The 21292-nt window shown below is 54.9% G+C and overlaps 1 protein-coding gene across 9 annotated transcripts in view; it reads left to right on the forward strand.

Moving 5' to 3' along the window:
• The window catches only part of Dip2a (disco interacting protein 2 homolog A), a 97649-nt gene extending 87292 nt beyond the window's left edge, over positions 1-10357 (forward strand). For 5 of the 9 annotated variants that reach the window (XM_026379838.1, XM_026379839.1, XM_077795448.1 and 2 more), the window contains 11 exons: positions 410-519; positions 992-1122; positions 1533-1701; positions 2050-2220; positions 3300-3329; positions 4113-4174; positions 4806-4863; positions 6619-6693; positions 7367-7541; positions 8054-8177; positions 8475-10357. In XM_026379838.1, coding sequence (XP_026235623.1) covers positions 410-519; positions 992-1122; positions 1533-1701; positions 2050-2220; positions 3300-3329; positions 4113-4174; positions 4806-4863; positions 6619-6693; positions 7367-7541; positions 8054-8177; positions 8475-8856 — 1487 coding nt within the window. In that variant the 3' untranslated portion in view covers positions 8857-10357. The remainder of the gene's footprint in view (positions 1-409; positions 520-991; positions 1123-1532; positions 1702-2049; positions 2221-3299; positions 3330-4112; positions 4175-4805; positions 4864-6618; positions 6694-7366; positions 7542-8053; positions 8178-8474) is intronic. The other 4 variants (XM_026379843.1, XM_026379844.1, XM_026379842.1 and 1 more) reach the window with 3 other exon arrangements.
• Positions 10358-21292: the final 10935 nt, after the last annotated feature.

The following is a 21292-nucleotide window of genomic DNA, read 5'->3' on the forward strand; positions in this document are numbered from 1 at the left end:
AGGAGGAACCATTTTCAGGGCAGCTGTTGAGGGGTCTGGCCAGAGCCTGTGGCCCAAGGGCTCACTTGCCTGGCCAAGCCTGTGTCGAGGGGCTGCTGCCTCATAGGTGTAAAAACTGGGCACAGCAGGCAGAGCCTGGAGCCTGCATGCCTGCTCTTGCTGGTGCTGCAGTTCTGGGCAAGCCCTCAGCCCTGTGGCTTCCTGTGCTGTCCTCGTAGCCTGGCCCCTGCTCCCCTCACCCCACTTTCCCCTCACCTGCAGTATCTGTGTCAGCGTAGCCTCCAGACGCGGCCTGCTTCTGATGGGTGTGCGCTCTGGGCCTCACAAACACCAGTCTCCTCTCTCACCTGTTGAGGCCACGGCAGAGCACGTGCAGGGACGCTGACCTCACTGTGTCCCTGTTTAACAGATGACATACCAAAAAAGAAGGTGGCTAGCGTGTTCAGACCACCCTCCCCGGATGTGCTGGCCTACTTGGACTTCAGCGTGTCCACCACAGGGATATTAGCAGGAGTAAAGGTGGGTCTTTGGAGAGAACTCCTGTGTGTTCTGCCCCTGGAACCCGCGAGAAGACAGGAAGGGTGGGCGTGTGGCTCAGGCAGGTCCTTCTCATCCAGACCGAAGAGCAACAAGCGTTGTGTCCTAAAATCTGTAAGGAGCACCAACGAACCCCCAGTGAGAGAGCCTGCGGGTCAAACTTACTTGGATGTCCAGCTTTCTGGCTTATGACTGACCCCAAGGAATAGGGGGCTTTGATGAGTCCATTTCCTCACTAGGAGTGAAGAGCTCAGCCTGGAATCTTTGTTCAAAGACTCCTGTGCCATTTCCTGAGGGTCTGTCGGGTGTCATGGGGATGGCAGCCGCCGTCTTGAGGAAGTCAGTGTGAGGTTCTGTAGCTGGAGCTGCAGGCCCTCCTGGCCAGGGGCTCAGTGGACACGGCTGCAGGCCCTCCTCCTCCTCACCACTAGCGACCGTTTCTTTCCTCCTCCAGATGTCGCATGCAGCCACAAGTGCCCTGTGCCGCTCCATAAAACTGCAGTGCGAGCTCTACCCCTCTCGGCAGATCGCCATCTGCCTGGACCCCTACTGTGGCCTGGGCTTTGCCCTGTGGTGCCTGTGCAGGTGAGTGTGGTCCACTGCTCTGGGCTGCTCTAGGATTTGGCCTCCCGGAGGCTGGAGATGCATGTGAGGGCTTGCTTGGGATGAGGTGGTTGGAGTCGGGGTCTAAAACTGAAAGAGTAGAAGCATCTTTCACTAAAGGCAAGCACCATCCACCATCAGAAGCTGGAATAATATGCCCAACTCCTTCAGATACTAGAGAGGGTGCTCTGTCTCCAGAGCTACGAGGCCTCATGGGGCCCAGCTTCTCCTCAAGTGTTTGAAGTAGAGGCCAGGACCCATGCGTGGCACCCCCAGCCGTCATCCTGCGGCTCCTCCCCTCAAAGTCCCCTGGTGGGAGAGCAGCACGGGGTTCCTGAGGAAGGGGCAGCACCTGGTGCAGTGGCTTCTCCCCAGTTGACCCCCTCCCGCAGTGTCTACTCCGGACACCAGTCAGTGCTCGTGCCTCCGCTGGAGCTGGAGAGCAACGTGTCCCTGTGGCTGTCAGCCGTCAGCCAGTACAAGGCCCGTGTCACCTTCTGCTCCTACTCTGTGATGGAAATGTGCACCAAGGGCCTGGGCGCACAGACAGGCGCACTCAGGGTGAGTCCTGGGCAGAGGCTCCTGGGCATGATGCCCTGAGCCAGGCAGTGGCCCCCTCCCAAGGCCCACGCTAGCCCCCTGTACCTCCCAGGCCTGTGCCTAGAGGGAAGGTCTTCCTCGAGCTGCACACCTGCAGGAGAGAGAGTGGGGTGTGGGCTGGGTGCTGCCCTCTGCGCTTCTGTGTCAGAAGCCCCAGCCTGACTCTGGGGGGCAGATAAGTGTGTCAGCTTCCCTTGTGCACTCAGACCGAGGGCCAGGCCATGCTGGGCCCCACCCAGAAACTTCTAGTAGGGGTGGGGCCTGGATCCTTGCCTGTGTGGAGTGCACCAACTCCCTGCTCCTCTGCAGATGAAAGGGGTGAACCTGTCATGTGTGCGCACATGCATGGTGGTGGCCGAGGAGCGGCCGCGGATTGCCTTGACACAGTCCTTCTCCAAGCTGTTCAAGGACCTGGGCCTCCCTGCGCGTGCTGTGAGCACCACCTTTGGGTGCAGGGTCAACGTGGCCATCTGCCTTCAGGTAAGGGTCAGCTGCAGACCACCCTGTACACTTGCCTGCTCTACTCTCCACCTCCGAGCCTTTGCTTCACTTTCCCATGGCCGTTTAGAGCTCCAAGGCTTTATTTTAAAAGATTTAGTGTTCTTGTAGATGAAGAAAGAGTTATTTAGAAAAGAACACAGTGATTTGACTGGTACACCTGTAAGAATCTCTAACCAGATGCAATGTGTGGCTACTTGTTAAAAGAAATGCTGGACTCACTGTGTTACAACATCTAGCAAGTTTAAATGGGAACATTGTAAATGTGCTGATTCGTGTAAACCCAAATCTGTTTTGAAGCTGTAAGTAAGTTGCAGAAACGAATTTCCAATGTAGGGCTTCTCTTCTGCTTTTTGGATTTGGCATCTCCATTGACTTTCTTTCTGAATTTTTTTTTAATATTTATTTTTTTTAATTGTAGTTGGACACAATACCTTTATTTTATTTATTTATTTTGATGTGGTGCTGAGTATCGAACCCAGGGCTTTGCACATGCTAGGCAAGTGCTCTACTGCTGAGCCATAGCCCCCACCTATCTTTCTGGAAACATCTTAAACCCACATAGCTTACCAGAGATCCTGCACAGGAGGAGCTGGGAGCAAGAAGCAGGTGGGCCCTTGTGGGTTTCCAGCACCTGTGCAGTCCTCAAGGAAGCCTCACGTACAGGTGGGGTGCCACCGCAGACCCCACTTTAGGCCAGCACCCCATGTTTCTGCTGACGTCCTCTCAGCCTAAGAAAGGCTGTTGGCCTCTCCAGGCTTCAGACCTTGAACAGTGGAAGGTGTTGGGGGTCCCGCCTTGATGTTCCTCGTGTGGCTGGCACTCTGGCTGGTGTCTGCAGCCTGTTCCCTGTCTGGGTGCTGGAGGCACCTGCTTGCCTGCTGGCGAGCGGGTGCCCATGTGGCCACAGGGCTCTCGGTGGGATGCCACCTGTGCTCTGAAGATGCAGTGATGTGTTTTGCTCTCTTCCGTGTTTCTCACGTGGCCGGTGGCCTTCTGTTTGTGTTTCCTGTGGCTGTCTCCTCCCTGTCTCCCTCTGCTGGCCCCTGGGCCTCTGTCAGCCCAACAGGCTGGGAAAGCTGGCTGAGCAGGTATGACCTGACCCTTGCCCCCCACCTTTCTAGTGCCTGACCCCACCCCCAGTTCTCGTGATCTTCTCGTGAATTTCAGATGAAAATGTGTTCCGTTTGCTGTCTAACTTTGTTCACAATGGGTGTTATTTGACATATTACAAAAGCTTCTTTGTAACAAAATCTAAAGTAAAACTATTTTCAAAGTGTAACCCTGGCACATTGCAGGGACCTGGAATCTCAGCAGGGCTTTGTGTTAGTTCAGGGCAGACACAGCTGATGTTGCCTGGGACCTTCAGGCACGTGCTGATCAGAGTCCGTTTGTTAGTGACTTCCTAGCTAGTGGAGCAGCACATTCTGCCCTTGAATCAGGACTCAAACACTAGACTTAGAAGAAGTCAGGACAGGCGTTGTCTCCCATCTCATCTGAACGAGCTCTGCTGTGCTGGGTCCCTAACAGGATTGTTGAGGGCAGGCCCTGCTCTCACCACTAAGCAGAAACGTCCCAACCACAGCAAGAGACCACTGGGAGCAGAGAGTTAGAACTGAAGCGAAGCTTGTGTGGCTTGATGTTTTCAGTGTCCTGACTGTTTCATTTGATATCACAACCCTCATGGGTGTTGGATGGAGAGCAGCGGCAGCCCTGCCCTGGGACCCTGAGCCCCAAGGCAGACCCGCTCTAGGGAATAGGCTGCTTTCTGGGCACTCCCCATGGCCTGGGAGGAGCTGCCACACCGCCAAGTCGGTGGCCCCCAGAGCAGAGTGCCACCCGAAGGCAGCTCCTCCGTGCTCCTCCTCTTCCAGGGCACAGCTGGCCCAGACCCCACGACCGTCTACGTGGACATGCGAGCGCTGCGCCATGACAGGTAATGTCCACACCTGCTGGCAAGGTGCCACAGCCTGCATCTGTACTAACAGCACCCCAGGTCCCAGACTTCAGTGGACACTGGTTGGCTCAGGGCCTCCAGGCCCTGGGTGTTAGTGGACTATGGCTCAGCCCGGGCCATCTGCACTGAGAGAAGTGGAAGTGTGTGGGTCTCTCGGGGTGCCCTGTGGGGAAGGTGGGCTTTCACCCCTGTGCCCCACGTCCTCAGAGCTGCAGGGAGCAGTCCTCATCCTCCCTCACACAGCCCGGGCGGCAATGGTTGCTTTCTTGGGGAACATTAGAAGGCAGGACGGCCAGGTAATGGAAGCACCATCGTCCTGCTGCTTCAGCGTCTGCCTGACGCTCACATCAGGGGGCGTGTGCTGGGGCCAGATCCTCAGGGTGGTCACGCTCCTGTGCTATGTAAATAGTGGGAGCAGCTCCCTGAGTGCCAGGGACTGGCCAGGTGGAGGACAGCCCAGGAAGCAGGGCAGGTGGGGCCTGCCTGGGGTTGTTTATAAGAGGCTGATATTCGGGCTGTTGTTGACAGACACCCTCAGGGAAAAGGTCTCCAGAGATTATTGCCCACATAGTAAGTTTTATTCTGAATTTTTTTCTGTGTTAATTTTTAGGGTACGCTTGGTGGAACGGGGTTCTCCGCACAGTCTGCCTTTGATGGAGTCTGGAAAGGTAGTAGACGCAGGGACTCCTGTGCCCCAGGGCAGGTCTGAGACCTGTCTCAAATGCCACCCAGTGGAGGTGCTGGGGCTGTGTGCTGTCCAGCGAACATAGCCAGACCCTGGGAGTGGGCTGGGCCACTGCAGAAGCCACTTCCTCCTCTCCGCACACGCAGAAGCATGAGCTCACATACAAGAGTGAGCATCTAGGTGCAGATGCAGAGATTAATTACCCTTGACCAGGCCATGGAGCAAGGGCCCCGCCCACACGCACTCTTAGACTCGGGTGGCTGAGGTCAAGTGCAGCAAGGAAGGGGCCCTTCCAGGGCTGCAGGCCAGTGGGGATGTGCCTCCACCTGCTGAAGCCCCCGAGGATGCTGAGGAAGGAGCTCTGGGCCTGAAATGCCCAGGTGAGAGCTACGTCCTGCAGGAAAGGCCAGCCGGTGCAGACATAGGAGTGAAGGTGCCTTCAGAGCTAGGGATGCCCAGCAAGGGCCATTGGTCAGGGTGAGAAAGTGAGTCAGGCTGGTGGTGTGGGCATGCAGCTCATGTAGGGGTCTCCAGGGCCCCACGCAGCAGTGGCCACACATCTGGGAGCCTCTAGAACCCCTGGGGAGCTGCCTCTCTGTACCTTCACAACTCAAGAAGGTTCAGAGAGGCTACCCAACTCTACTTGCCATGGCTACAGCCACAGCTGCCTCTAGGAGGCAGGGTGCTGCCCAGAGAGGGCCAGAGCCAGCCACAAAATAGCCAACACATGGGCCCTGTTGGCTGCCTACGGGTGGGTGTGTGTGAGCCAGTGGCAGGTGCAGGCGGCAGCGCTGCCTCCACCCGTGTTTCCACTTTCTCTAATCAGCAGCCCTGCTGAGAGCTGAACGGACCTGGCCCGTGGAGGCCTGTGGGGAGACTGGGGACTGCGGCCCTGCCGGGGTTGGAGCTCCTCCAGGTGGTTTTGCAAAGTCCTGATGTCACCCTGGCACATGTTCCGTGGGTCACTGCCCTCAGGAGCCTCTCAGTGCCTGTCCCCACCCTGCCCCTATGGCCTCCCCCTTTGGTCGGACTTTTCTTTCCTTCCCCTTTGCTGGCACAGTATCTCAGGCCTGCTGGGCTGTGTTCTGGAAGGAGAGCTGTGGTTCTGGGGTTCAGGTGGGCCACGGTGGGGGAAAGCATCCAGGAAGACAGGCAGAGTAGGGAGGGCCTGGCGCCAGTGTAGGACCACACCTCCCACGGCCCTGTCCCCTCCTCCACCTGCCTGAAGGGCACATGCCATCGCCCTGGCCCTCCCTCATCTGTGGCTGAGGGTGCAGAGCTAGCAGCCAAGCTTGTGCAACCAGGTGGTGCCTGAGCCAGGGAGGGGCCCTGGGTTGGCCAGGAGGCTGGGACGTGGCCTCCAGCCTGCCGATCCTGCACTGAGGAGGGCTCAGGCACAGACCTCTGGGGAAGCAGGAGGCTCTCGAGGCCCTGTTGCGCAGGGCCAGTGGTGGTTGAGGGTTTTCGGCTTTAGTGAAAGCCCTGGTGGGAAGAGACAGGACATGCTCGGGACCTGGGGTTGTTCTGCTGGGTCCACAACTCGCATTTTTTCTTTTAATGTCTCCTTTCTTTTAAAATTCAAAGTCAGGTTTGTAGTGGCTTCTAGATTTCTAGCCTGTTCCGGGTGGGTAGTCCTGCTGCGGGGCTTCTGAGGGACTCTCTTTGATGCCCCTGCATCAGGAATCTCCTGCTGTTTTCTTTGATGAGGACTTTTAATAGCTAGCTGTCTGCCTTCCAGATCCTCCCAGGGGTGAAGGTCGTCATCGCACACACTGAGACCAAAGGGCCCCTTGGAGATTCGCACCTGGGCGAGGTGAGTGTTAGCCCAGGTTGCCCTCAACCACGGGGAAGTGGCGGAGCCCTCCACCCTCGCCAGCTCTGCCCTCTGCCGCTTTCTGTCCCAGATTCAGGAATTTTGACCCTGGGGTCACACAGGTCTTTGGGAATCCTGGGAACACTTTCTCCATCACTGTATTCCCAGACCTGCTGCCCTGGGTTGCCCCAGCCAGGGAGCCTCAGGTCTGAGGGCCCTGGATGGCCGGAGGCGCCACCGGGAGCCAGCTGCTAGGGAAGCCCATGCTCTCCTCTGACCCCGGGTCTGTCCTGGCAGCATGTGAGTGCCACCAAGGTGCCTGTGTGGATGCTCAGGCTCCGTGGTTCAGTCTGGTCTGAGCAGCTGTGTCTGCCACCTGGTCCTTCTGGGGACTGAGCTGTGGGTTCCAGTGCGAGGTGGGCATTTTGGCCTGAGGACTGTGTGGGCCCTGTGCCCACCCCCAGCACAAGACAAGCCCCTTTATTGGAGGAAGGAAGTGTCACTTGCCTTCTGTGCCTATAGCTGTGCTTGGTCCACGAGTGAGATGCTGGGAATGCCCCTGACGCTTGGCTCCGGTTCCTGGAGGCTGTTCATGTCCCGGGCTGCCTCAGGATGGAAGCTGTGCTCTCTGGTTTGTGACATGCCCACCTTCTTGTCCTCTGGGCCCCACCAGATCTGGGTGAGCAGCCCCCACAACGCCACTGGGTACTACACGGTCTACGGGGAGGAGGCACTTCACGTTGACCACTTCAGTGCCAGGCTGAGCTTTGGAGACACACAGACCGTCTGGGCCAGGACCGGCTACCTCGGCTTCCTTCGGAGAACAGAGCTCACAGATGCCAGTGGAGGTGAGGGCCGCTGTGAGTGCCTGCCGCAGTGCTGGGGGGCAGGGTGGGTGTCCGTGACAGCCCCTGGGGTCCTGCTGTGCCTGCCGGTTTGCTGGAGCTTGCCTAGTCCGGGGATCTCACCACATGGCTGCCCCTCACCTCCTCGGACCCATGACTCCTGCAAGGACAGGGGTGAGTGAAGGATGGTGGCTATTGATGAGAGACAGAAGACCCTTCCTCAGGCATACCAGCCTCCCCCATGGTCTGCCCCCCCAGTGTGCTGGGGGTGTGGTGTCTGAGCCATGGCCAGGATCCCAAGGACTGCGGCCAGCCCCGCAGCCAGGTTGCCCCAATGGCTGCTTTTTCCAGAGGTGGGAGCAGTTCGCGTGCACACACCCCTCGTGCCTGCCACTCACCGCAGTGACGGCCTCTGCGTGGATGGCATCCAAACCTCCCTGTCCAGGGCTCTTGGCTGGGCCCACAGACACTGGGCGGCTCTGCCTTCTGAGCACCTGCTCTCACCTGCATCCTAGAGCGACACGATGCGCTGTATGTTGTGGGGTCTCTGGACGAGACGCTGGAGCTGAGAGGCATGCGGTACCATCCCATTGACATCGAGACGTCTGTGATCCGGGCACACAGGAGCATTGCTGAGTGGTAAGGGACCAGCTGAGGAGCGCTGCCCCTCTGCATGCACACGGGGCAGGGCCTGGCACTTCCACATCAAGTGGACAGGTCCCAGGGAGGACCAGGACTTCCTGAGTTCTTCCTCTGGGTGTGTTTCTGGGGAACCCCACCAGGGCACACCTCGTTGCCTTTGCCAGGGTTTCGGGTTTTTTCTCTTCCTAATCAGTTTCAAACCAAGAGACTATCCCCAGATGTCCAGGCAGAAGTCCCAGACTCTGCCACGTGTGCTGCGGCATCTCTTTGAACGTGGTTCCTTGATGCCCACAGGCTCCTGGTTCTCAGCAGCAGCTGGGCTGAGGCGTGGTGCCCTGGAGGCACATGGCCCACTGTGGCACATGCTTGTTCTTTCGCTTCTTGGCACTTTGCCAATGCCTTTTGTGTGACTGCCTGTCACAGTGCTGTATTCACCTGGACCAACCTGCTGGTGGTGGTGGTGGAGCTGGATGGGCTGGAGCAGGACGCGCTGGACCTGGTGGCCTTGGTGACCAATGCAGTGCTGGAGGAGCACTTCCTGGTGGTGGGCGTGGTGGTCATTGTGGACCCTGGTGTGATCCCCATCAACTCCCGGGGCGAGAAGCAGCGTATGCACCTGCGGGACGGCTTCCTGGCAGACCAGCTGGACCCTGTCTATGTGGCCTACAACATGTGAGTGCCACCGCCAGAGCCTCAGTGCCCCGCTGTGCCCTGCTGTGCTCTGCGGGTGCCTGCACAGTCCCCATCGCTCCATCAGGAAGCACTTCCGGGACTCCCTGAGAAGTGCTGGGACCTGCCAGGGATGGTCACAGACACAGAAGCCAGCATTTACCTGGAGTGCCAGGCAGAGAGGGCGGCCCCTGCTGCACCGCAGGTTGGAACTTCTTAGGCCGCACGCATGGTTCTTGATTTGTAAAATTCAGTTATTTATTCCCACCTAAATGACAAGTGCATATCAAACCTAATTTGGAGAGAACTCGGAGGCCACGTCACAGCGGCCTTCTGTCACCCGGGGCAGAGCCCAGCCTGGTCAGCCTGCTGGGTGGGAGCATGTCCTGGCCTCCCGTGTGGATGGCAGTGGGGCCACGCTGGGAGCCGCTTCTTCACAGTCTCGCTGTGGAGGTTGTCTGCACATGTTGTCACTGATGCTCATGAGGCCACCTGAGACCTTCGGTCCACGTGCTGTCCCTGCCCTCCTGTGTCCAGTTCCTGAGTTCTCGTGCCTCCACATGCTGCTTCTCATGGGTGTGTGGAACTGACATCCTTACTCCCGCAGACAGGGCAGGAGCCCAGGCCCGCCCAGGGGTCCCCATTGTGCTGACCCACCCGCTGGCTGAGGAGGGCTGTTCCTGTGGGAGGGAGAGCTGTGACCCTCCTCGTCAGCGAGTGCGCTTTGAGTTCTGTGCCTACGGAATTTGGCCAAATCGTTTCCAGTGATTTCATTCAAACTTAACAAGGCTAGTGATCTGTTACATTGAACCTGAATCAGTGAAGAGAATGTAAGATTCTTGAACTGTTTAGAGACTCGGAGCTGAACACTAATCTGAGACAAAAATTATTTTTATAGAGCTGATGAAGAGGATATGACAGGTGGTTGGGTTTTAGGATTCAAGAGTGGGAAGTTATGGACTGTGTGTGCTTCACAGAAATAACCAGGCTATCCTGGATAGTGCCTATAGTTCCACAGCGTGTCTGGCCAGCCGGGTGGTGCTGGATGGCAGCATGGTATGTGGGAACAGACCAGATCCTGACAACACTGTTGTGACCACATTCAGAGTTCATGTAGCTCATTGTTGGTCCCACAGAGGTCTTCGCAGTGGATTCATTCTTTACCAAGAATGGCTGAGAAGGGACAGAACTACCTAACCCCAATCTTAATGTAGTTTTATAGCAAACAAAAATTATAAACTTTTTGTATTGAAAGGTCAGTGGCAGTAAGACAAGGTATCTGGTAAATTAAGATTTTAAGATGCACATTAAAATGTTTTAAAATTGCTCTCTGGGAATTCTGTATACACACTAAAATTTTTATATCATTATGTTAATAAAAGCTATTGACTATTTGTAATTCTGCATTTTGAAATGTGTGAAAGGTTTTATAACTTATCCTAAATAGGATATATGTTATGATGCATTCTTTCAGAATATAAAAACAACTATGCTTACAGCATAAAATCTAGAAAGCACATTGAAGTATAAAGAAAAAAATTAAAACTCCATGAACATTTCTCTGAGTAATAGTAGTATTAATTACTATCAATAGTAATAGTAATGTCAGTACCTCTGATGTTAATACATTAATATCAACATCAGTCTCTCAGGATCAATTTTTCCTTTTAAACATTTTTTATAGAATCGGGATGACAGACCTATTTTATCACCTGCTTTTGTACTTAACAAATCACAGATGTTTTGGCTGTTCCCTGTGCTCCTCGGGTCTGATGCCCGCGTCCTGCAGGTGTGCCAGACGTACACCAGGTGTGGCATTAACTCTGCACCGCACACGGGCTACTTCAGGGCGCCGTGGAGGACCGCCACGCAGACACGCTGCCACTCCACACTTTTGGCTCTGCGTGGGCTCAGCTCTCGCAGAGTGGGCATGGTGGTCACTCCAGGCCCGGAGCCCCAGCGCCCCTGCCATCCAGAAGGATGGCCAGAGGTCACTTCCCAGCATTGCTGGCAGCAGGGTCACATGAGTCTGCTGCCACCGAGTGCACCCTTGCATGGGAGGGGCTCCTGTCAATTTCACTGTGGACCCACCTCTTCAGATTTGGCATCTTCCTGCACTCGAGTTTTTCTTACTGATTGGTGGAGACACTTCACATTAGGAATCATCCTCCTTATTTTCCCGAGTCGGCCATTCTTGTCTTGATCATACTTACTTTAGTTCAGATGGTGCTTTAACTTATTGATTGGTGGAGACACTTCACATTAGGAATCATCCTTCTTACTTTCCCGAGTAGGCCATTCTTGTCTTGATTGTACCTACTGTAGTTCAGATGGTGCTTTAACTGAGGTCAGTTGTGCTTTATTTCAGGCTGTGAACTAGCTGGCTCATCTCAAAAGTGCTGCTGCTGGAGTGGCCTGCAGGGCCATGGCACAGCACGTGCCAGAGGAGTGACTTACCTCCTGTTTGCTCAGGTCCCACCAAAGGGCCTGCCTCCCACCTTCCAGAATGCTCCAAAGGAAGTCATGAGGCCTGGTGTGTCTCTGACTCTCTGCAGTAAGTATACAGAAAGAGTAGGAAGACACATCACCCTCTGTCTGAAACCATTTTGCATAAGGTCTTACAGGATTAAGGGATTACCTTATTAAATTGGTTGCAGTTAACAGTGTTACAGCATTGTGTAGCATTCATCTGCAGAGTAATGTTCAGTTTTAGTAGCAGAGAATTCCTTTAAAAGGTAAATATATGCAAAATTTCAAAACTTAACTCCTCTTACATTTTTGCTTCTTACTGAATAATGAGTGTTTAAAAATGAATGATCCCTAAAGTGCCTGTGCAGATGGCTGGAAGTTCAGCTGATCTGGAGCTGAAAATACATGAACCGAAATGGAAAGTTCACTAGAGGGATTCAGAGGCAGACTGAGGAGGTGGAAGAAACAATCCCTCGACTTGAAGCTAGGACAACAGAAATCATCAAGTCTGAGGGACAATAAGAGAGAAGACAATAAGAGGGAGAGTGCAGGAAGCCTGCAGGACACGGCCTCCTTCCAGTGCACCAGCATGCACATTTGAAGAGGGGACAGAGAACAGCCAAAGGAACAGTGGCTGCAGACTTCCTAGGTTTGCTGAGAGACATGAATATGAGCATAAGAAGCTAAAGGAATGCAAGTAGGAACTCAGAGGAACCACACGGGTCATTGTGATGGAGCTCTGAAAGCCAGAGGAGGAGCAGAGTCTTTGGGCAGCAGGAGGGTGCGGTTTGTCACACGCATGGGCTCTTCAGTGAGGCAGATTCTCATCAGAGGCCAGCAGGCTAGGGATTGATAGATCCCAAGGGCTAAATAAACAGACAAGGACAACAAGACCTGCCCACCAAGAACCTCCGCAGCCAAGACAGAAGAGCACTGAGATGGCAGCAGGAGCTGGTTTCCAGGAGACCTGCCCACAGGAGGGTCTGGGGGCTGTCTGAAGAGTGGTGTTAGAACACTGGGCAGGGACCTCAGTGGGCAGGTGCAGGGCACCTAGAGAAGCTGGCCTTGTGACGCTGGACTATGATTCCAGAGATGAGGATCTTCAGACATCGCTGGTCTGAGAGCTGTAGTATTGCAACTTTGGTTCGTAATCCCACATGGTGTTTTCTACATAATTTAGGAGGCCAAAGCATTTCAAACAATCATTATTACATTTGCAGAGTACAGTGTGTAAAGATGTGATCTTGTAACATCACAGTGGAAAGGGCTGGGGACAGAGCTATTAGTGAAGCAGTTTTTTTTAATGACACAGAAGTTAAGCTGGTAAAATGGAAGTCACATGTTAGAGTTTGAGGATGTTTAATGTAATCCGTATGGTTACTACAGAGAAAAATATCTGTAGCATGTACACAGAAGGAAATGAGAAAGGGATTTAAACATTTCATTACAAGAAATCAACTACACACAAAAGAGGACAGTAATGCAGGAAATGAGGCCCACACAGCTGCATGGCATATACGGCTCACATAGCAAAAGGGCAGGAGATCCCCTGTCAGTGGTTGTGGCCACGTGGGTCAGAGTTTGGCATGATCCATCCACCTGTGTGTTTTCTCCAAGGGACACTTTTTAGATCGGGGAGATGGAGAGTGAGTGGGTGGAAGAAGATGTCCTGTGGGAATCTCAACCTGTAGAGCAGGGCAGCCATGCCGCCAGATGCAGAGGACGTTACCTGTTGTTAAGAAGGTTCCTACAAGAACCTGCAGTGGCTATTGACATTCACACCCGAGGCAGGACTCTCGAAATACCTGGGAGGAGAACCGGTGGGACAGGCAGTTCTGTGACAGGGGACATCAGTGGCCCACACTGTGGATAGAGGCCCTGAGGAGATGAGGGGGATGGCTGTGCGTGACACCTGCATCAGCACCAGTAGGAAAGCGCGTGCCGAGGAAAGGAAGGTGCGGCGTGGCAGGAGGGTGCCTGCAGCCACCAGGTCTGTGCCGGGGCTGCCTCCCTCAGCAGCTATGTTCCCAGGACCCTGGGTGGCTCTGGGGTCTCTTCCCAGGAGCCCATCTCTTGGGCCTCTGGGGAAGCCTCATGTGGCAGGCAGAGTGGAGCCTTCTCCCTGTGGCCAGGACAAGACGGAGAGGAAGGCCTAGGCCAAGCCCCAGGGGCAGAAGACCTCCCACTAGGCCCCACTTCTCTCAGGTCCCTCCACCTCCCAGAGCATCATTCAGGGAAAGGCTTCGGGGACAGACATTCCCCGTCCACCTAAAACAACTACTTTGAAAAAGTGGACATCAGAATAGAGAGCGTGGTTGGAGAGGACATATCGGAGCCTTGTCTGCCAGTGGGAAGGTGCGACAGCCAGCTGCTGTCAGAGGCGGCTGTGGTCAGCTCAGGACTGATCACCATGCAGTCCAGGAACCAGACTGCACACTCCCCCAGCTGAGGCTGTGTCTCCAGGAACATCTGTGCCTCCCGCCCTTTGGGGCCTGGAGCTCTCCCAGACCAGCCTCCTGTCCACCCCCATTGCTGCTCCTGCCCCTGACACTCCCGTCCACATGCCTTGTATTGTCCAGAGCACTTCCTGAGTTTGGTCTGCCCCAGCTGGAAGCCCCTCTGGTAGCGCCACTGCCCTGTGGACCTTGGCTGGTGTCCTTTCAGATGCCAGCCATGGCATCAAGAGTGTGAGTACTTTGCAGCCAAAGGACCCAGGTGTCCTCCTGGGCTGCAGCCCCTCTGGCCCTGAGAGTTGCCTGAGGCTGCTTGGTGGGGACTTCATCCCTGCCAGGGATATGACCACCTTGGAGGGTCTGCCCCAGTTCTGCCCACATGTGGTCAGTGCGGGAGTCCTGCCAGCATGGGAATTCAGGTTCTCCAGGAGAGCTGTCGAGTGCCAGCAGTCACCAGAGCCACCACTTCCCCAAGTCGTGAGGGAGCTGCAGCACACCCAAGGCCCCCATGTTGGTGACTTTCCAGGCCACGTTGAGAGCAGCAGACTCAGGAGCTCAGCCAGTTCCCTCGGCTTCACGGGACCCACTGCCCCAGTCTGACTTGCTCAGGGGGCAGCAGACATGCATGTTCTTCACTCCACCCCTGTCTTAATCACGACCTGTGACACTTGACACCTGTGACTCATTGGCCCTGGGTTACGGAGGCTGTGAGGTGAGCGGTGCTGGTGAAGCCAGGCGGCAGCTGATGGCTGTGCCCTGTGGGGGCTGGGTCACAGCTGGTGGTGTCGAGCCTGTGGAAGGCACCTGTGCCCTAAGGTTCAGGTCCTGCCCTGGCACCAGCTCTGAGTGGAGTCGCTTGGCACCTGGGAGCAGGATGGAGCAGGCCCCCAGCAGGCCCACCTAGCCTCCTGTCAGCCAGCCACAGAGGCCTGTGCTGAGGTCAGCAGGTGTCTGAGCTGGACCCAGAGCTGTTCCTCTCCCTCCTGACTGGTCCAAGGATGGGCCCATGACCACCCAGGCCAAAGTCTCTACGACTCTGTCCCTGGGGAGGCTGGAGAGGTTGAGTTGAAGTCCGGGAGGCCGCGAGGTTGGGGAAGGCTGGGGAAGACGGGAGCCTTGAGAGAGGCTGAGGAATATTCAGGGGAAGAGGCCAGAAAGGACAAGGAGACAAACATGCCAAAGGTTTGCTCTCCCTGCCGTGGGCAGTCCCACTCCTGGGACTTTAATGCCTCATCTGGCAGATAGTCCTTTTTAAAAAACATTTTTTTTTAGACGTTGATGGCCCTTTATTTTATTCATTTATTTTTATGTGGTACTGAGAATTGAACCCAGTGCCTCACACATGCTAGGCAAGTGCTCTACCACTGAGCCCCAGCCCCAGGCCCAGATATTTAATGGATATGGAGAACTGGACAGGGCACTATTTTATTTAATGTAAATACAAGCAAGCAGTTGATTTATGAATTTCCAGATCTATTCCCTTAGTAAAACAAAACAGGAAGTAGGGCAGGTGAGACTAATTTGAGTTTTCCTGAATTCATAACTTGAATTTAAAAGTTGGTGTATTGGAACACGCAGACATAAAAGCGAGTTCAGCCACCACGTCTCCTGACTAAACTTCACCAGGCAGAAAGCTGAGCTCCAGCAGAGCAGTCCAGTAGTGACCTCCACCAAGAGGCAGCATCCGGGGAGCCTGCCACCCCCTGTGACACACAGCACCCCAACCCCGTGAGGCCTCTGGCTTCACAGACAGCAGAGGAGGTGGGAGAGGAGGCTTGCAGCACGCCTGGCTGGAAGGGCCGCTCGGCCCTGACCTAGCCCACCTGCTCCTGCCACACACATGCTCACAGGGCCAGCAGTGTCACCCAGAAGGAGAATTCACCCACGTGGGAGTTTGAATTCTCAGTCTGAGTGACGGTGTCAGTACCGTTGGTTCATGAATCATTTTTTCCTGTTGCTGCATGGTCTTGCTCTGGTTTCGGCAGGAGGCATCCGGCTGTGTGAGCCACAGAAGTGAGGACGGGAGCCTCTTCATCCTTTCCCAGTTCTGACTTACTGGAGGCCTGGGGCCACCTGGTGGGGCTGCAGCTGGCGTCTGTCCTCTTGAGTTGGGATCTGAGCGGCACTCACTCTGGCTGAGGGTGGACTCTCGTCAGGGATCATGTCCAGCAGTCCCTACACAGAGCCTAATGCCGCAGAAGCAGCGTGCGGCCACTGAGGACAGCGCTGGAGAGCTCGGCTCTCCACTGGACCAGGTCAGCCTGGCCAGCCAGTGTGTGCCGCACAGCTCTGCCACCCCTTGTGAGATCTTTGTCCCCCGGGCACAGCTCTGCTGTCTCTCCTTCCTCCCTCACTGGTGCTCAGAGAACTCCTGGCAGACAGTGGTCACCATGGTGACCACAGCCAGGACTCCTGGAAGTCACACTCTCCTCTCTGTCTCCCTCGGTGTCTCCACGACTTTGTCCATGCCTCCTGCTCTTTGATTCCCAAGAGAGAAAAGAGAAGTTGCCCAGCTTGTCTGTAAATGGACTATGATGAAAACCTGGAGGACGTGCCTGCCGGGCTGCCCCCCGGCAGATGGGGGTGTGTCTGGCCTCTTGTCCCAGGACCACGTTGTCCCTGCCCAGGAGCTTGACCTAAGGTCCCTGACCCACCACCCATACCCTTGGCCTGCCCCACTGCCATGGCCACCTGCACGTCCTCAGGTTTTCAGGGAGGTTCAGATGGGCTTCCAGAAGTGACCCAGCGTGGCTCAGAAGAGGACACGTGGTGGTGGTCATTGGAGGGCAGGCACACTGGGCCCGTGGGCAAGGCTCTCCTGCAGGAAGTGCGGGAGCTAGTCCTGGCGGAGCTCCTTGAGCTGCAGCTTCCTCAGCCTGTGCTCGTCCCCTCCCTTCTGGAGCACTGGTGGACGAGCGTCACCACCGTCATCGCCTTCTCCAGCTCTGACAGTGGGGAGGCTGCGGGTGCTCCCTGCTGGGTGGACTGCCGGCTCACCTCCCCAGACTCCCCGAATCCGCCACCCTGCTTTCCCCTCCGCCTGCCTCCTCTCCCAGTCAGTGGGAAGTCTCAGCAGATGCAGGGAGGCAGGGTGTGGGTCCTGCCCTGGGGTGGCCCCCTGGCCGGCGTGGCCGCATGCCCATGAGAGCAGGGAAGACAGAGGCACAGCCAGGGCACCCTGTGGCTTGCTGTGCAGAAGGGGTCCCTGTTCCCGTGGCACAGCCCTCAGCCAAGGTCAGGAAGCATGTCCGGGAACACAAAGTGCAGGAACTTGTTTTGCTTTGAATTCGTGTATCAATTTCAGCCACTTGAGATAAAAACATGACTGGAAGGTTATTTTTGTGGTGAGGAACATAACAGAAGCAGATGTAGAATTTATCTGGGAAGATAGATGAGGTTGTGCACACCTATAATCCCAGTGGCTCTGGAGGCTGAGGCAGGAGGATCGCAGGTTCAAAGCCAGCCTCAGCAACTTAGGGAAGACTCTGTCTCAAAATATAAAAGGCTGGGGATGTGGCTCAGTGGTTAATGGGTTCAATCCCTAGTACCAAAAAAATAAATAAGATAGAATTGTCACAGTGTCTTGAAAAATAACAAGAGTTCCTGATCTACTGAAGGCCACCCTATTTGGTAGTCACACTACTGAACTAAGTAGAGAAATGTACAGATGCCGGCCTTGAGTTCTGACTAGAGATGTACCTGCACACTGTCATGTTAAAATCAGTTCAGAGGTTTGATTCCTATGCTGAACGAGTCAGGTCTCAAGAGTCACTTGGAATGAGGTGTTCAGCAGGCTGGAGAGCTGGAAGAAGTAGCAACTGCCCCGTCCAAGAGGCTGACGACCCAGAACAGGATGGACCAACCGCACCTCCTGGAGGACCAAGGCAGAGTCAGCTTTGGAAGAGTGAAGAAGCAAGAACTCAAAAACCCGTTCAAGAATGGAGCTTGCATCTGCTGCTGCTCCCTGGTTCTTCCAACGTTTATTCCATCCAAGCCATCATCCTATGGGTCAGTGCTGCCCATGCTTGGGGGGAATCTCCATTTCAGTTAGCTATTCCACACGCCAGTCATTCCTTATTCACACCCATGATCCCTGACAACCCTTAATCCAATCTAGTTGACAATTCAGATTAGCTACTACTGTCACCTCTTTCCCAAAGACCTGAGACCAAGACTCGTTGGCTCAGGGTGAGGGCACCTCACCATCATGCCAAGCAGCTGGGAAGTGAAAGAAGTGGACGTTTGAACCTATCTGGAGGACCTGGTTCATGTTCCAGGAGAGAAACCGAAGCAGAGCTTGACCAACATTCCCCCATCGGAGACAGGGACCCATCCATCAAGCCTCCTCCAGTGAGCCTGTCCCCAGATCTGAGATGCAGCAGCCAGGTGTCTCATGGATCCAAAGAATGAGGCTGAGGGACAACGGGTAGAGCAGCAGAGTTGCTGTCTGTAAACGGCTTCCAGATAGGTGGCCTCTGAGCTGCTCTGTCCAGGGGTTTCTATAGAGCTGACCTTTAAACTGTGGGTGATGACTTGGGGAGGGGAGCTTCTTCATGGAAAGCCCGGGCCCCGAGCAGTTGGGGTGTTGGCTACATGCTGCCTGGCCCCTTACACACTCTGCTCGCTGCCTGGTTGCAATCAAGGTCCTACCCTCTGCCTCCAGGAGGAGCAGGGCTCAGTGCCTGAGATGTGGTGACCATCCCTGGCATTTTGTACTACATGCCATGGGAAAGCAGCACATTTAAATGGTTTGTGGGGATTTCAGATTCCACACGCATTATCTTTGCTTCTACCCTGAGGACAGCAGCTCAAAGGGACCAGGGCCAGCTGGGGCTATAAAGCAAGGCACTTGACCACTGTCAAGCCACAAATGCACCGGCAGTGGCCAGGCAGAGGCCTCTAGGGTTCTGTGGTGTTTCCATGCCTTCTCTGTGCTCTTGGGCCTTGACAATGGCAGGAGGCTGCTCTGGGCAGGTCTGACGGGGACCACTGGTGCGTGGGACGCCAATTCCCTGGACGCAGCCCCTCCCTGGCCTCCCTTAGCCTGGGTCACAGTGAGAAGAGCTCTGGAGCCTGCTGTGTCCTTGCCCTGGCACCACTCTGGGTCCCCAGGGCTGTCCTCTGGGTGTCACATGGTGGCCCGAGGTTGGGTGGGAGGTGGCAGGCCATTCTGTGTTACTTCTCCAGCAGTTGCTGATGGTTGGGTCATCGGAAACCTGGAAGGATTGGGCTGAGGAAGCTGGTCACGCGAGCTCTGGAGGGATGTGTGGGGTCCACTCTGATGGCTCCCCTCCCTGCCTCTGGTGGCACGTGTGGCCTTGTGTTTGGTGCTGTTGCTGGTGCCTGGTGTTATCTCAGGATCCCCAGGCCTCTGTGCAGCCCAGGCTCTGGGCCTGGAGTCAGTGAGGTTGGTCCCCAGTGCTGCCCTGCCCTGATGGCCAACAAGGTCCAGCTCTACTGTCATACGTGCTGGCAGAAGACGTAGGGTTGGGGGGGCGGGGATCGCTCATGACACATCAGTAGCAGAGCTTCTTGACGGCCCTGGTCCCTGCCCCTGAGCCCTGCTGCAGAGGTGCAGAGCCGTGTAACTACTGTCCTGCTCCCCAAACACCTCTGCCAATGCAGGCTGAGCCTGGCTTGGGCAGGGAGCAGTGGCACCCCAGGCCCTGTAGCTCAGGCTGTGGCCTGCTCTGCCTGGGCAGCGACTACCAGCCCCCTTGAGCCCCGCCAGACCTTGAGAGGCTCCCCTGTCTGGTTCAGCTTTCCTGGTGTCCTTCACAGGCCTGGGGCACTCGCTGGACTACATGAGTTACCACGTGGGCTGGGGTTGTGACTCAGGATAGAGCACGTGCCTAGCATGTTGAGAAAATGAGTTCGATTCTCAGCACTGTGTATAAATTATAAAGGAGCAGGGACCAGTGCCATCAACTAAAAGCAACTAAAAAATATTTTCAAAAAGTATAAAAATATTACTGAGTGGTTTCCGTCTCTTGGCTGGACAGACTGATACATTAATAACAAGAAAAAAGTTCTAGTGAAATCTTGTAACTTTTGTCTAAGTGATTTCTAAAATTCTATTTTTAAAAGACTGTATGTGGAAAGAATGAGCTTGTGGGTGATGGGGAGACTCTGCTTTTGCTCGTGGGATGGATCTACGCTTCTTGCCAGCTTTCCTAGGAAGCGTTGTTCTCCGTAGTGCAGCAGGCCTCAGCGGTTCTCTGGTCTGAGTGGGGGTGTCCAGCTTTCTGTTGTTGATTCCGGGTCTGTCCCATTTGGCCGTCTGAGAGCAGGCCTGTGTGACTCTGTTCCCTTGCACCTCGGGTGTGTCTGTTGACCTGGCTGTTGGTCAGTCCTGGTGAGTGTCCGTGGGTGCTCAAGAGTGGGCTCTGCCCTCGTGGGATGGGGCAGCCGTAGCTGTCCATCGTACCCAGGGGACCCATGGTGCCGCTGGGCTGGACGTCCTGACCATCCTGCCTGTGGGTCTGGGGTGGCTGAGAGCTGTTGCTGCCCCGGCGACTGTGGCGCGCCCTCTCCCTGCAGGTCTGTGGGCTTCGCCCTGCACCCTTGCCTTTCTGAAACATGCACCCCTGCACCTGCGACTTCCCCGGCTCCAGCTGAGACCAGTGCTGCTCCTCCCGCCTCCTCTGTACCCCAAGTCTTCTCCGCTCGCTCCCTCGTGTGCGCCTCACTTGCCTTTGTCTCCGTGGCCTGTGAGGCTGGGGTGGAACCTAAAAGCCCTCTGCCGCTGAGCTGCACCTCTTCATGTGTTCTGAGCAGGGTCTTGCTGAGTTTCCCAGTCTGGCCTCAGACTCACAGTCCTCCTGCCTCTGCCTCCTCAGTAGCTGGGGTCACAGACGTGGCCACTGTGCCCAGCTACATCATACCTCTCATGGTTGCTCAATGCTTCCTGGATTGTTCTGCTGTTATTTTTTCTCTTAGATTTTTAATTTCAGAGGTTTCTTTTCTCACGTTCTCACCTCAGAGTCTTAGCCATGAGCCTCCCAGGGAACCCATCCAAAGTGCTCATCAGATCTGGGCAGTTTTGATGTCTAGCTTTCTTTCTGATCTTAGGGTTTCTGTCTCTCTGCTTGCTTTGTTTGGTTGTTCTCTCAGCATTCACTTTTTCCCATTAGATCCCATAACACATCAATCACAGCTTTTTAAAATTCCTGGGGTTATCATTCAACATTCTTGTCATATCTGACTCTGCTTCTGATGCTCATTTAGGCTCTTCAGACTATTTTTTTTTTTTTTTGCTTTTTAATCTGCCTTGTAATTTTTGGTTGAAAGAGGAATATGATGTATTGGATAAAAGGAACTGCTGAAAATAGACCACTAGTGATTGTATTAGTCTGTTTTTTGTCACTGTATCAAAATAATCGAGGCAGGCTGCTTTTAAAGAAAAAAGGTTTGTTTAGCTAACAGTTTTGGAGGCCAAACATCCAAGTTCAGGTGGCCCTATCTGCTCTTATGAGGTTCCCTTGTCGTCATGGCAAGAGCAAGCACGATAAATAGGATCAC

The sequence above is a fragment of the Urocitellus parryii genome, chromosome 2 (assembly GCF_045843805.1).
Source record: "Urocitellus parryii isolate mUroPar1 chromosome 2, mUroPar1.hap1, whole genome shotgun sequence".
Lineage (NCBI taxonomy): Eukaryota > Metazoa > Chordata > Mammalia > Rodentia > Sciuridae > Urocitellus > Urocitellus parryii.